Below are 16,652 nucleotides of genomic sequence, written 5' to 3'. Positions count from 1 at the left end.
TATTTGTATTTACACTTTCTTTAACCTTCTTGGCAGATCTGTGTGCCTTACAGTGTTTATATTATTTACTGCTCTCTTCATATACCTTTAAAACTAGCTGCATTTCCAAACTGGAAACTCAATTAAGTAGACTGGGCAGAAATGCAGAGGAGGGTTGCTAGTACTTTTCCATCAGATGGAATGTGATTTCAGTTTTTCCCATTTTGAAAGCACTTGATTACTTGATTAAGATGATGTCTGGTTTTCCACACTATAGATTTTCTGTAGTTCCCCCTATAATTATTAAGAATTCTGTGGGGAGATATTTTAAAAACTATGTATATATCCAAATCCTTATCAAACTTCCAGTTTATGTATTTATTTACATCTGTATGCTTTTACTGTTCAATGGGTCAAAATACTATATGCATATAGTATTTTATATATATTGTTTTTAAGCTCATTTGTTCTCAAGTTGGCCACTTAAAAGCTGGCCTGTTCCCTTCTGACGTGCCCCATTATTCTTTGAGCATGTTCTTAGTACGACTAGAGGCTTCGGGCTCATATCTTCACTTCTTCAGTTCTGGAATCAACTATTTTACCAAGAGGAAAAGTGGAGAATGGTACTTAGAAGCCGAGGTCTGGGCTAGTTGTACTAATTGTTTTGTGGATTCACTCCTGGGTCTTGACAAGGGAAAGAGAATGTGTGTACTTACGTACCCAGAATCTATTTCTACAAATAGATTGGTACCACCACTCCTAGTCCATCAAAAGGTTTTCTTGTTTTACCTTTCCATATTTGCAATTCATTTTCTCAACAATAAGAAATCTGGCTATTTTCCTTAACATATTCAGTTATTTGATCAAGCCTCGCTACATGACCATATCTTGCTGCAGCAGCCTCCTGCTCTGCTCAGTTGCTCTCTACAAACCACTGCCCTTCTATGCTGCCCTCTCAAAGGCAGTTAGCTTCCAGAGAACACCTCACACCAGGCATTTTCGTTCATGTATGCACTCCTCAGACTCTATCATAGCTCTGGCTGTCTCCCCTTCACTGATTATGCTGTGTGGTCCCCTGACTGCACACACCCTCTACAAAATATAAAATTAAAAATATATTCTCTTGCTGGGCGGACCGCACACCTGTAATCCCACCGGCTCAGAAGAAGGCGGCAGGAGGATTGCGAATTCAAAGCCATCCTCAGCAATTTAGCAAGGTGCTAAACAACTCTGTGAGACCCTGTCTTTAAATAAAATAAAAAATAAAAATAAAAAAATTCTCTTTTGCTTTTTGTAAAACTTCAGTGAAATAATTAGGGAAGGTGGGCTAGGGTTGTGGCTTAGTGGTAGAGCACTTGCCTAGCATTGGGTTCGATTCTCAGCACCACAGGTAAAATAAATAAAACAAAGGTCCATCAACAACTATATAAATATAATTATTATCCGTAATTTTTCTTTAACATATCTTCAGGGATCTAGTTCAAGAGGGATGGAGTGACTTCCCGAAGTCGCACATCCTTTATAAAGCAGGCTCTAAATGCAGGGAGGGCTCTTTCCACTCCACCTATCTATGGTATCTCTGATCAAATGCAAAAGTATAGTACTTTTCTTTTTTTTCTCCAGTAGAAATGTTTCACACTAATTCAGTTTGTTGTCAACTATAATTTCTGTGTTTTTCTTTTCCTGCAATGATATATGTGACAAACATTGGTGCAGTAGAAAAAGAATTGTAATTTCAACTGTATCTGTGAGACTTCAGGCAAGTTACTTGCTTATCCCAACTATGAAAAGGAGGTAAGAATAGTTTAGTGAGTCTCTGCCTGCGGGAGTGAGATGGACCACCCTCCATAGTTCCCTAATAAAAGTTACTTAGTTTCTTCCTAGTGATAGGCCTACAGAAATTCTGCACAAATATTCCGTTCGAAAGTTCTTAACATGGGCTGGGGATGTGGTGCTCGCCTGGCATGCACGGGGCGCTGGGTTTGATCCTCAGCACCACATAAAAATAAAGATGTTGTGTCCACGGAAAACTAAAAAATAAATATTAAAAAATTCTCTCTCTAAAAAAAAATCCCTTTCAATTATCATAATTATACTTCCAAGGCAGTCTTTGTAAAATCAACATTTGTTAACTGCTACACACACACACACAGCTGTAGTTGGACACAACACCTTTATTTATTTTTATGTGGTACTGAAGATCGAACCAGCCCCTCGCACGCACATGCTAGGCAAGCGCTATACAGCTGAGCCACAACCCCAGCCCTGTAAACTGCTTATTTTTTCTTTTTTGGTTCTAATTATTTATAATGACAGTAGAATACATTTTGACATCACACATAAATGGAGTTTAACTCCTCATTCTTCTGGTTGTACATGATGTGGAATTTCAGCTATGGTGTAATCATATAATGTCTGATACGTTCCACTGTCCTTCCTTCCCCGTGCCCCTCCCTTTCCTTCACTCCCCTCCGTCTAAACCAGAGCACTTCGGCAGCCCCACCCTTGAACTGCTTTAGTCTTTCATTTTTTAAAAATATTTATTTTTTAGTTTTCGGAGGACACAACATCGTTGTTTGTATGTGGTGCTGAGGATCGAACCCGGGCCGCACGCATGCCAGGCGAGCGCGCTACCGCTTGAGCCACATCCCCAGCCCTAGTCCTTCATTTTATCATCTTACATTTGGCTCTCAATTGCATCCTTCAAAAATATTAATAGATGGCCCATGATGCACTGAGCACTGTAAGAGCCACTTTTTGTACTATTTCTCTTCGCAGGGAAGTCATTTCGAATTTTATATCGAGCTTCCCAACTGGGGAATTGGGAGCATTTAAAGTTCAGACAGGTTACTTATAAACACACAGGTTCTCCTCCATTCCTTTCGCCAACAGCCCCATGCCAGGGCTGGTTCCTTCGGTGACAGACATTAATGAATCCCTCTTGGGGACAACCCTCTACCCAACAGCAGCCCCATCAACACTCCTATTTCCTAGCTGCTCGCTGGGAATTCGGGGACGACACTTCCCGAAGTTTGGACTGCACCGCGCGTCCCTCCACTTCGGAAGGACACAGCCGCCCGGCGAGTCACTTCGGCTGGGCCCCCCCACAGGACGCGGGGCGGCATCTCCTGTCACCCGTGGGCGGCCGCTAATTGATCTCAGATTCCCCTGGTGGCGAGGCGACACTAGCGGGCTGAAACTTCCTAGCTTCCGCGTCTCAGAACACAGACGCAACACCGGCCCTTCTTCACTCGGCAGGAACTTCCCCCGACCTCGGCTTCCACTCAGATATAACGAAGCCGGCGCCTCGCACGCGCCCGCCGTCCTCCTTCGTCCGCAGCCGCGCGCTCGATGCCGTTGCGCGTGTCCTGACGCCGCCTCCGCCTCTCCGGCCCCGGGCGCCCTTCGGCGGAGAGTTCCTTCAGGCCGCCGCGGAGCGAGCGGGGGACGCGCGCCGCGAGGCGACGACGTGCGCGAGACGCACGGCCCCGCGCAGAGCGCCGGAAGCAGCCGGGCCCGGCCTCGCGCGTCGCGCGCGCCGCCCACACCCCCGCCGCCGCGGCCTCGCGCGCGCGCGCGCGCACTGAGGCGCCGAGGCCGCCGCCGCCGCCGCCGCGGCTGCTGCTCCTGCTGCTGCAGGAGGCGGCGCTGGCTGGCGGCTGCGCTCGCTCCAGTCGGCTAGCGGAGCAGCGAGCGAGCGTGTGTGTGTTTTTTAAAGATGGCCGGAGCGGCGGCGGCGGTGGCCGCGGGAGCAGCAGCTGGAGCCGCCGCGGCAGCCGTGTCGGTGGGGGCCCCGGGTCGGGCCTCGGCGCCCCCGCCGCCCCCGCCCGTGTACTGTGTGTGCCGGCAGCCGTACGACGTGAACCGCTTCATGATCGAGTGCGATATCTGCAAGGACTGGTTCCACGGCAGGTAAATAAACCCCCTCAGCCCCGTCGCCGGCCACCGACCAGCTGCCGCTGCCGCCGGCGGCTGGCCGGCCGCGCCTCCCTCCGGCCGGGCCGCCGCGCCTTGCCCCGCACCCTACGGCCCCGGCGCGGAGCCCTCAGGCCGGGTGGAGGGGCGCGCGGGGCCCCGGGCTCGCCGGGCAGGCTGCCGAGGGGAGCCGGTGGGCTCGCCCGGCCCGGGCGAAGAGTCGCCACAACAAACAGGAACAAAGGGGGCCGGCGGAGAAGTTGGCAGGGGAAACCCTGGCCGAGGGGACGCTCCGGGCGGCGCGGCGGGGACGGCGGCGGGCGCCGGTAGGGCCCGCAGCCCCTCGCCCGCCGCCGCCCGGGCCGCCGCCGCCCCTCCCCGCTGCGCCCGGGGCTCCGGCCCGACTCGCCGGCCGCCCAGCCGCCTGCCCGGCCGGCCGCCGCGCCTGCCTTGCTTCCGGGCGTCAGCGCTCGCTCTGGCCGCGCGTGTCCCCGCCGCGGGTCGCATCGCGTCGCGCCCCCTTTCCATCTTTATCAAACTTCCTCGGTCGTCGGGCGGCGGGACGGGGGCGGCGGAGCGGCGCGGCGGGGCTGGGCGAGTAAACAGAGCAACAGTTGAGGCACTCTCGCGGACCTGCGAGGTGCGGGCGGCGGGGGCCCGGCGCGGCGGCAGGTCGGCTCCGGGACGGCCCACCCGGCAACACACCCCCTGCCGCCGGGGGTGGGCGGAGGGAGTGGGCGGCGGGGCGAGGGGACAGCTCCTCCCGACCCCCCGCGTAGTCCTCACGCGGCGGCTCAAACTTTACAAAGAGTGCGGTTGCAGTCGCCCGCGGGCCGGCGACATCAGGACGGCCCGCGGCGGCGACCGGGGCGCCGGGGCGTCCAACTTTGGGGCCGCTGCGGCGGCGGTGGCGGACGTTGCCTTCTGATTGCGCCGAGCCTCGGGTTTGACGTTTGTGAAAGCTCGGGCCGCCTCCGCAGCCAGGCCGCCGACTCGTGTGTTTTGTAATCAAAGTGTGAGGCTAATAAAGGGCGGCGCCACAGCCTCTTGACTCCGGCGTGGGAGGATTCGTAGGCTTTTAAACAAAGAAACTAGTTGAGGTTGGGCTCCCAAAGTCCTTATTTGGGTGTTGTGGCAAAGCCTGCGGTCACCTTTAGGTGAAGCCGGTTTCCTAGGCACCGTTGGGTGGTGTATCTTGGCGAGAGCACGCTCGCGAGTAGTAGCTGTTATGGTGACTGTGATTGTAGGAAGTGTCCTTTGATTGACAGCAGGACATTTAAATACAGCCTCCGCTCCCCCCTCCCCAATTTTACAGAAACAGTGCACGACCAGGCCAGATGTCTTAGTCTCCCTCTACTGGTCCGGCGAGAGAAAACCATTTAAATTACAAGGTTCTTTTTGGCATTGAGTTCTAGGTATAGTTTACTTAATTTTGAAGTACACTTAGTTTTACTTAACCAGGTTAGAGGATTCTGGCGACAGAAAACAAGACAACACATTGTCACTTTAGAAGAAGGGCAGCATCCTCATTTTATATAAGGCAATCTCTTAAGAGTCTGATAAGTGGTGGAGGAATATTATTGCAGTTTTGGCACTTGTGATTAAGAGTAAACTATCCATAAATTTTTTTAAGTTTAAACTGATGTTTTCCTATATTTTGATTATATATAAAAGTGAAGTTTGAAGATATAAAATCTTTCCAATTCTAACTCTACATCCTTTGTTTGTAAAATGTTCTAAGCAACCAGAATAGAGAATAATCCAAGCATGTAAGTTCTGTATAGAATAAGAATTAGAATCCATAGTGATTATGTAAATGTTTGTTTTCAATGAACTGTTTTTTGAAATTGAGGTTCTTTAAGCTGCATAAGAAACTTGCTCCACTATGCAATATAGAGATTTGATGGGTAGTAAATTTTAGACTAGAGCTTTTTAAATCTTAATTTAGATAACCTAATACTATACCCAACAAGCTTCAGGTATTTTCTGGAGAATTTTTTGTTACATGTATAAGTACACATTTGTAAACAGGAGAAATTGAATAGGAAATAAAGAGGACATATGTGAATGAGACACAGAGAGGCCAAAACAGGTGTCCTCTGCTTTGTCACATGTGTGTGACTTCATGTTTGTGAAAGTGACCCTAAAATAGTACTTTTTGAGCCCAAGGTCTTTGTGACCACCAATAATGGAAACTTTAATGTTATTCAGATTCAAAAGTTAGAAAATTTACTGATATTTCCTGCCTTTCAAAGGAGTATTTTTTTTAGTAAGTTTAATTCTTAAGAATTAAAAAAATAATGAATTAGATTATTGGTAATTTAGGATCTATGTAATTTTCTTGGGCTCAGTATTTTTTTTTTTTCTTTTTGGTATTGGGGATTGAACTCAGGGCACTCTACCACTGAGCCCCAGCCCCAGCCCTATTTTGTATTTTATTTAGAGTCAGGGTCTCACTGAGTTGCTTAGTGCTTCACCTTTGCTGAGGCTGTCTTTGAACTTGTGATCCTCCTTTCTCAGCTGGGGTTACAGGTGTGTGCCACTGTGCCTCCACCGTTTAGTGTACCACGAAATTATATACACACACATATATATGTGTATATATATATATATATGTATATATACACATATGTATGTATATATACATATATATACATACATATACATACACACACATATATTTTAACACATCAGACTTTCTTGTTTTTTTAAAGATATTTATTTTTTAGTTATAATTGGACACAATACCTTTGTTTTATTTATTTTTATGTGGTGCTAAGGATTGAACCAAGGGCCTCACATGCACCATGGAGCACTCTACCGCTGAGTCACAACCCCAGCCCCAGACTCTTTCTTATATACTAATTATTAAGCAAATATAAGAGAATTGGCACCTAAAAGACTAAGGTATATCTTCAATACCCATGCTCAGATGTCTTATAGTTTACAGAAGTGGCATCAGCAGAGGAGAAAGCAGGGGAGTAAGAAGTTGGATACAGAGAATTGCCTTTATCTGGAAAATTTTTTGATAGTTTTATTTCTTTAAATAAAAGAACTTTTTAAATTTGAGGAGTCAGTGAATCAGTATAAATTTTGATTCATCCTGCTTGGAGTTTCTGATACTCAGAAATCTGAAAAGTTGTCATAATTTCTTCTGATGGAAGAAAGGTCCTTCCTTGATGTTTTTCAGCAAGGCTGCAGGGGGAATGGAACAGCTTCTTCCAGGTCTGGGTGTGCATCCTTGGTATTCAGGAGTTCCCATCCCTTCATCCACCCAGGCCTTTATGCAAGAGAATGGAAGAAAGAACACTCACCAGGTATGGTGTGGTGTATAATTGCTACCCTAGCTGAGGAATTAGCATAATTTTCCCCGGGAAAGTTCCTTCCAACCTAGAGATGAAATTCTTCCTTTCCAAGTCCTGGGTGGAAGTAGGACAATGGAGGTTCTTCCTGATAATGCCTCACTCTCTAATGTTCAGGCTCCATGACTTTCTATAGAACTTTGACATCATCCCATGAAAAACTGTATCACTGCCCTAAGTAAATTGTCTTAGAGTGTCTGCTGTGTTCCCATTAAAATCAAACATTTTTTAAAAATATGTTTTTAGTTGTAGATGGACATGACTTTATTATTTTTATGTGGTGCTGGGGATTGAACCCAGTGCTTCACTGTGCGAGACAAGCACTCTACCACTGAACCCCAAACTCAGCCCCAAACTAAAAAAGTTTGTTTATTGATTTTTAAAATCTCATATTCTTTTTATTTCTAAAAGTAATTTGGGAAAATTGAAAAGTAATACAAAGGGCCATGTCTTCCAGAGATAACCTCTATTTTTAATATTTGAGGTATGCCTCTAGGTATATTCTTCCTCACCACACCCCAGATTGAATTCAGGGACACTTTACATCCCCAACCCTTTTTATTTTTTATTTTAAGAATTGAACTTGCAATTCTACTGCTTCATCTTCTTGAGTAGCTAGAATTATAGGCATATTGCACTGTGCCTGGCATGTATATCCTTTTTTTAAAAAAATTGGTATTTGTTTTATGCATTCTATTGTTAACTAAATTTTCCATTAACGTGTACTTTCCCTATATCTTTAATGTTCTTTGAAAACCTTTTTAGTGATAGCATAGTATTTAATTCCATGAAAGTACTATATGCTTGAAAATCATTCCCTTATTAACAGTTGCTTTACTACTTTCTTGTATTTATTAATGGTATGATTGACATATTTTTAAGAAATTATTGTGGATATCTCTATTCTGTAGAGTAAACCAGATAGTCAATACACATGAAACACTTAGAAGAAGACCTGGCATGTGCCAGTTCTCAATAAGAGTTTTCCTTGAGCTAGAATTTTTGGTCAGAAGGTACGGATGTTTTTAGATTTTCTGTGTCTACTAGCAGATTGTCCTCTAAAAAGGTTATTCCAATTTATGTTCTCATCAGCATTGCCCACCTTCTGGTTCCTTGCATCCTTACCAATCTAAGGTGTTATTCATTTTTACCCTCAAAACAAATAGAAACTTTGCTGCTCTGTAGATAAGTGAATATTCTCACCAAAAGAAATATCCAAAATTATTCATACAGCTGGGGTATGCTCAGTGGTAGAGCACTTGCCTAGCATGTGTGAGGCACTGTGTTTGATCCTCAGCACCACTTAAAAAAAAAAAAGTCCATCAATAACTTAAAAAAAAAAAAAGCCAACCAACTATTTATAGCAGTCCCTGAACTGGAACAACATAAATATCACCAACAGTAGTTTGGATAATTTGTAATATATTCATAGAGTGGAATGCTACTCAGCAATAAAAAAGAATACTCTATTGATATATGCACCATTGTGGATGAATGTCAGAGATGTAAAATGGAAAAGAAGCCAGGCACAAAGGAGTATACTGTTTGATTCCATTTTTGTGAAATTCAAGTACAGGTATAATTGAAGGATAGAAGCCAGAGAGTGTTTTCTGGGGGTTATTGGCTGAGAGGGAACTTCTTGGGTACAGGGAATGTTTTGTGTCTTCCTCTTGGGTACTGGTTACCTGTGTATGGATCCGAAAATGTGAGTTTTCTGTGCACCGAGGATTTAAAAAGAAACCTTTTATTTTAATGTTTGAAGTATACTTTAATCACTAAAAGTTGTTGATGGACCTTTATTTTATTTATTTATATTTATATTTTATTTATTTATATGGACCTTTATTTATTATATTTATTTTTATTTTATTTATTTTATATATTTATATGGGGTGCTGACAATTGAACCCAGTGCCTCATACTTGCTAGGCAACTACTGTACCACTGAGCCCAGCCCACTAAACAGTTGTAAAAATTAAAAATTTGCCAATTTGGTAGCTGATGTCTAGTATTTTGTAATTTTGGTTTTTGTTCTTGTGTTTTATATTTAAGTATGATGTTGACTTTGGTCTAGTTTGTTGTATACCAGGCTCTTCTCTTGGTGCTAGGAATATAGCAATGAGCAGAAAAAAGTCCTTGCTCTCTGGTTACATATTCTATTGGGGTGCAGGAGAGGTAAACAAATGCATATGGCAAATGAGCGCAGAGTGCTGTGAAGAAAAATTGAGCTGGGAACAGAGAGAGATAGAGTAGTACTGGTGCTACTTTCATCTGGTGTGATTATGGAAAGCCCTGAGGAGACATTTGAGCTCAAGAATGCCAGGCCAAAGGAAAAAGAAGTGCAGGGTCCTGAGGGTGAGCCATGCTTGTCATTTTATAGGAAGAACAAGGACACTCATGTGGAGGGATATGGGGGTCATTGTTGGGTCTCATAGGCCAGGACTAGTATTTTGGATTTTACTCTAAGTAAAGATTTGATCTGAGTGGAGGAGTAACTGAGCTGACATAATCTTTAAAAGAATCAGTCTTGCCTCGCGTGGTGATGCATGACTCTAATCCCAGTGTCTTGGGAGATGGAGGCAGGAGGATTGCAAGTTCAAAGCCAACTCAGCAATAGTGAGGTACTAAGCAACTTAGTGAGACCCTGTCTCTAAATAAAATACAAAACAGGCTGGGATGTAGCTCCATGGTTGAGTGCTTCTGAGTTCAGTCCTCAATAAATGCCGCCCCCCCCCCCCAAAAAAAAAAAGAATCAGTCTTAGTTTGGGCGCATAGCTCAGTGGTAGAGGGCATGCCTAGCATGTATAGCATCTCAAGCTGATTATGCCTGCTTGGAGAATAGACTGGAAGAAGGCAAAGGTAAAGGCCAAGATACCAGTAAGAAGGCTATTGTAATAATCCAAGTGACAGATGCTCTGCAATGTTTTAGTAGGTTTTGGTAATTTACAAATGTCTTATGTTGATGTTTATTTATGCAGCTTGAATGAATGAAGGACTTAATTCATGGGTAGAAGAATTGGGTGGGAATTTCTTAGGTACTTGCCCTACAGAACCACAGAAACTCACTTGAACACTTACCAAATATTTTACCAAGTGCTAAATACTGTTCTAATTGTATTACATGTTTAATTAACTCATCTAATTCTCACATTCGCCTTGTTGGATAAATGTCAGAATTATCCCATTTTACAGATGAGGAAACTGAGGGTTAGAGAGTTCAGTAACTTCCCTGGGGTGCAAAGCTAGAAGGTGAGAGCATTGCAGTGGCTAAGTGCAGAGCTCATGGCTCAACTAGTAGCTGTCCTGGGTATCCTCTGCTCCTGAGTAGTACCCAGACTCAGGAAAACAACTAGATGGAAGTGGTTTTGTTTCTGTCTTGAGGGTGTGCAGATAGAACAGATTTGACAGGGTTCCAGAGAGAGATGCCTAGAAACCTCTTACTTTTTTTTTTTTTTTTTTTGGTACCAGGGATTGACCACTTAACATCCCCAGCCCTTTTTATGTTTTGTTTTGAGACAGGGTCTTGATAAGTTGCTTAGGGCCTTGCCAAGTTGCTGACGTTGTCTTTGAACTTGTGATCTTGAGATTACTGGCCTGCGCTACCATGCCTGGCAACCTTTTATTTTTTTGGTTCTTTTTAAGAATTATGTTCTTCAGTATAAATATCTAAAAATGTATTACTGCTTTAAGGACAAAATATTTATATAATATTTGAAACATTTTCAGATTTAACTTTGCTTTCATTTTTGTTATAAATGGATTTCTTATTAGAGTGTATTTGATTTTTTAAAATTAGTTGGGAGTTGGAATTATTTTAAAAACTTGTTTTATAGACATTTGTTCTTAAATAATGACATCTTTTAGTGTTAGTATTATAAACTCACTAAATGAACATATCTCCCCATAATAAAACAAAGTGTCCATTTATTGAACTTTCCAACTTCTTTTTTTTTTTGTTAAGACAGTTTATAATAGGGGTAATAGGGAACATAAGAGTTTTCTCATCAAGCACTTTTTTTTTTTTTTAAACCATTAGTTTGGGGCAGATTTCTGCTTGTTATCCTCTTATATCCTGTGTTTTTAGATTTGAAATTGAGCTTTCTGATCATCCAAGGGGAGGAATGCTTTTATTTTTGAAGATTTGAAGTGGGGGCTTGAGAATAAGAACAGGTGTAGAGCAGTTTGATTATAAAGCATGCTTTGGTTGATTCTAGCAATTTAAACTCCAAGATAATTTGCACAGCTTTTGAACAGCTGGCGGGTGCTGATTTCACAGCTGCTAGCTACCAAGTTTTTGGTTCTTTTTGAAAGTTACATTTTATTATTATAGTGATCCTTTATTTTTTTTCCCTCTTGAGGTAGTGAAGATTGAACTGGAGCTTCACACATAGTAGGCAAGTACTCTATGACTGAGCAACATCCCCAATCCTTTTTATTTTATTTTGAGATAAGGTCTTGTTAAGTTGCTTATGCTGGCTTCGAACTTGTGATCCTCCTACTTTAGCTTTCTGATTAGCTGGGATTACAAGTGTATGCCACTGTGCCAGTCTTTACTTACTTTTCTGTTAATAAAAATGTTACTTTCCTCATTAATTATAGTGTGAGTTAATAATAACTTGTATTTGTGTGTGTGTGTGTGTGTGTGTGTGTGTGTATGTTTGTGTGAACTCTGGTTCCTTTTATTGGAAAATCATGTTTAGAAACTGATGGCTGTTTGGCACTAGGCAGGCTCATTGCTTCTAGGTATACTCAGTAGACAGAGCTAGGAAATACACTAATCATCCACATACATGGACATCTGTGTTTGTTTCTGTATCTGTGTATGGTGAAAACCACAAATTTTCATAATGATACCTTTGATTTTAGTCCAACAGCACAGGGTTTATTTTAGTCTTTTCCTTTTCCCTACTTGTAACTTTTTTGTCCAATAGTAAGAAACTCAACTCTCATTATCCATGATAAATATATATTTGTTGAATCCCAGTGAATACATAAAGTAACCCTAGAATTGTTAACCCATCCCACTGTGAGAAACAAATTTTCTAAGTATTACATTGTTTTTATATAGTTCTTTTTATCTTTAACCTTATGCTATCCAGTCAAAATACTGTTTTCCACAGTTCTTAGATTAATTCTTTTCTCCCCTACTGTGGTGTGCTGTCATTTTTATTGTAACATATTTAGGTTTGTTTATTACTGTTTATATTGCAGTTTGATTCCTCCCACATTGTAATTGGTTGTAATTGTTGATTCATAAATTTATGGTTTTATGAAAGGTATACAGAGAAATGTCACTCCCACTTTGTCCCTCTTATAACTTTCTCATTCTTTTTTCTACACTTTCTCATTCACATCTTTAAGTGATCTGTCCCTTTAGCTTCTGATTTTTCGTGTGGGGTGTGTGTGTGTGTGTGTGTGTGTTTTGATTGTTGTCTTTAACTTATTTTTTGGTGCAGAGGATTGAATACAGGGCCTTATAAATGCTAAGTCCACCATCTACTACTAAAGCCTGTTTGTGTTTGGTTATTTATTTAATTTTATATTTTATGATGCTATGGACCAAACCCAGGACTTTGAACATGTTAGGCAAGTGCTTTACCATTGAGCTGCACCCGACCACCCCTTGTGCTTTTAGTTTGTTTTTCCCACAAACAAGCAGACGCTTATGTATTTTATCTTCTTTCTTTACCTGAAGGATAGAATATTATAAATGCTTTTTTGTACTCTCCCCGCCTTTTTAAACTTATATATACTGGAAATCACTTCATGTCAGTTCATAGAGATCTTTATCTCTGTATAGTACTCCTTTGTGTGGATGTACCATGTCTTATTTATGATCACTCTCTTGTATATGGGCATTGAAGTTTATGGTATTTTGCAGTCACAAACAATTCTGCAATGAATAATTTCTGCGTATGCATTTTCATACTGTCGGAAGTATATCTTTAGTTAGATTGCTTAAAGTGGGATTATTTGGTTAAAAGATATTTGCAACATTGTTTTATTAGGATTACTAGGTTTCTTTCCAGAATGGTTGGACTAGTTTGCATTCTTATACTAGTGTATAAGAATGCCTCTTTGTCTACATCCTTGCCATCAGGATGCTGTCCTGTTTAAAATCTTTGCCAATTTATGGTTTCTATGTTTTAATAGGCATTATAAGTGAGTTTGAACAATTTTCATGTTTTAGAGCCTCTTTTAGAATCATTTGTTTACATTGATTTCTGATTCTCTCAGGTTTTTGGTCCTTTTCCCCACTTTTTAAGAGCTCTTTATGTATTAGAGATATTAACCCTTTGTGATGTGTTCTAAATATTCTCTCCCATTTTTTACTTGTCTTTTGGTTTTGTTTATGGTGATTTTTTTCCTGCCACATAATTTTTTTAAAAAAAAAATATATATTTTTTAGTTGTAGATGGACACAGTACCTTTATTTTATATGTTTTATTTTTTTGTGGTGCCAGGGATTGAATCCAGTGCCTCACTGCATACTAAGCAAGCACTCTACCACTGAGACACAACCCCAACCCCTTTGCCACATAATTTTTTAAAATAGTTATGTAGTCATATTTATCAATTTTTTTTATTTTAGTAAAAGGTGAAAGATATGATTTAAAGAAAAACCAGAGTGTTGTCAACTGTTTATTTTAATTGGCTCTGGATTTTGAGTCATAATTAGCAATCTTTTTTCTACACCAAGGAGAAAGAGAATTTTATCCATTTTTTTTTCAATAGTATATGTATGGTTTTGTTTCTTAAATTTAGATCCTGATTCATTTGGATTTTCTTCTTGTATATGGTACAAAATAGAAATATGATTTTATTTTTTTCTAAATGAATATCCAGTTGTTCCAGCACTGTTTATTGAAAAGTTCATATTTGCTCCAGTGATTTGATATGCCAAAAGAGTGTGTGTGTGTGTGTGTGTGTGTGTGTGTGTGTATGTGTTTGCGACCCAAAATTCCATGCTTTCTAGTCTGTTCTACCAGTCTGTCCATTCATGTACCAGCTTCACAATTTTTTTTTTTTTTCCTGGGTACTGGGGATTGAACTCAGGGGCACTTGACCATTGAGCCACATCTCCAACCTTATTTTATATTTTATTTAGAGACAGGGTCTCACTGAGTTGCATAGCGCCTCACTTTTGGTGAGGCTGGCTTTGAACTCAAGATCCTCCTATCTCAGCCTCCAAGCTGCTGGGATTACAGGCATACGCCACCACACCTGGCCAGTATCATATTATTTTAATTACAGAGGCTTTTATAGAATGTTTTAACTCTGGTAAGATCAGTCTTGTTCTTATAGTTAATGTTTTTTTCAGTGTTTTTCTGGCTATTCTTGCAGATTTCTTTTTCTGTAGGAACTTTAGTATCAATCTATCCAATTTTATTAAAAAGCTTATAGATATTTTTATTGGGATTATATTAAAATTTTAAATTAACAGTGAGAACTGACATTTTTATGATATTGAATCATTCTCTCCCAGAATAGGGATATCTCTCTTTATATCTACTTTTGTATCTTTCAGGTATTTTTAAAAATCCTTCTTTTTATATATTTTGCTCATTTCTTGTTAAGTTTACTCCTAAGTATTTAATTTTCCTTGTTTACTGTTATAAATGGCATTTTCTCTACAGTTTGTTTATTATTGGTTATTGTTTGTGTATATGCAGAATATTGCTTTTTAATGTTACTTTTGTATCTTGTTGTCTTACTAAAAGAATTAAGTTAGTTAAATCATTATAACTAACTAGTTTGCCAGAAGTTCATATCATATGCATATAGAGGTGATTTTATCAGTTTATTCTGCCTCTGATTTCTCTTTAATAATTTCACAGGCTTACATCACTAGTTCAGAGTTGGGTATTGACAGAGATAGTTCTGTTCCTGGTCTTACTGGACATGCTTCTATGTCCTGATGAAAGAAGATACTAACTTTAGGACTGATTTTTTTCATATAAGGAAAGTTCTTCTGCTTTCTTCCCTCCTTCCTTCCCTCCTTCCCTCCCTCCCTTCCTTCCTTACTTCCTTGCTTCCTTCCTTGCTTCCTTCCTGTGTTTTTGTCATAAATGGATGCTGAATTTTGTCAAAGACTGCTTAAGCATCTGTGGAAACAACCCATATACCTTTTTCCTTAGGTCTGATAATATGATTTTAAGCGTAACTTGTCAGTAGATGCTATGAAGAATAGGCTCTTGGGTAAATAGTCTTAACTACTTGATTCACTATTGGATATTTAAATTGTACCTTATGGATGCTCTGTACCTAAATTTAAAGATATTATCATATATCTAAATTTAAGAAGATCACTGCCTTTGATAGTTTTTAGAATAAAACAAAACTGACATAAGTGACTTAGAGGAATAAAGAAACACTGAGCAAGCAAATGAATATAATAGGAGTCCCCAAAGCATAAATGACCAGGAATTTCCTTAAAGCAGCAATTTCTTTTAATCCTTCCCACCCACCCTTCCCCCATACTATGGAGTGTTTTGTAAGCCTGTATTTTGTGACAGGGATTTAAGATGAAAGTTCTGAAGATTCATTCTGGGGCTGGTTTATCATTTACTGAATGCTATTGGAGAAAATTAAAAAAAAAAAAAAACAACAACCCAGAAGTAGAATATGCTTTTAGATAACCAGTTTTGTCCCCCAGGGACCTTTGGCAATGTCTAGAAACATTTTTAACTTGAGGCAGAGGGTGATTACTGCTGGCTCTAATAGGTGGGGGTGCTGCTGAACATGCACTTGTGGGCCTGGTGCAAAATGGCCAAATGTGTTCTTGTTGAGAAACCCTGATTTATGGATTTTTCTTTTTGTATTTTTCTTTTCCCTTTTGTAATCTGCTTCAGAAAGTACTTATCCTATAAAATTTTCAGTTTTTGGATATTGCTGATTTACATCCCTATAGTGTCTTAATATATTCCTTTTTTCCTGTAACCTGTTTCTTTCTTTCCTGCAGATTGGTAGTTGACTCTAGAGGAGCTTGATCAGATTCAGGTTTTTCCCTTCAAGAATATTTTATAGATGGCTGATGTAGTCTTCTGTCTTCTATCAGGAAGCTAATCAGAAGGCTTAAAATGTCTAGTGGTTTCTTTTTTTGTCATGTTTGCAGACATCATTGAAAGCTAAATAATGATGGAAAGTAATATTTTCATTTCAAAGTTTCTTCTTTGTTAGCTGCAGTACTTCTGTAAAGAGAAAATTTTCCTTCAACTATTCATTTACCTAGTTGTACAGTGTATATAGGACAGGCAGAATCAAACACTTGCTTTCCCTCTTCTTTAGTTTTAAACAGTTAATCAGATCATTAGCATTCTCCATTGTTATTATACATTTCTAAATGTATAATATTTATTAGTTTTAGGCTATACAAAGAGGTAAAAAGATGGATAC

At 40.6% G+C, this 16,652-nt stretch overlaps 1 protein-coding gene across 1 annotated transcript in view; it reads left to right on the top strand.

Annotated features, from left to right (window-relative positions):
* The first annotated feature begins 2,642 nt into the window (after positions 1 to 2,642).
* The window catches only part of KDM7A (lysine demethylase 7A), an 84,625-nt gene continuing 70,615 nt past the window's right edge, over positions 2,643 to 16,652 (top strand). Inside the window, exon 1 of the mRNA XM_081287463.1 lies at positions 2,643 to 3,891. Coding sequence (XP_081143589.1) covers positions 3,698 to 3,891 — 194 coding nt within the window. The 5' untranslated portion in view covers positions 2,643 to 3,697. The remainder of the gene's footprint in view (positions 3,892 to 16,652) is intronic.

Source organism: Spermophilus citellus, assembly GCF_964194105.1.
Source record: "Spermophilus citellus genome assembly, chromosome: 3".
In the NCBI taxonomy this organism is placed as follows: domain Eukaryota; kingdom Metazoa; phylum Chordata; class Mammalia; order Rodentia; family Sciuridae; genus Spermophilus; species Spermophilus citellus.
This window is presented reverse-complemented; position numbering and strand designations above follow the sequence as displayed.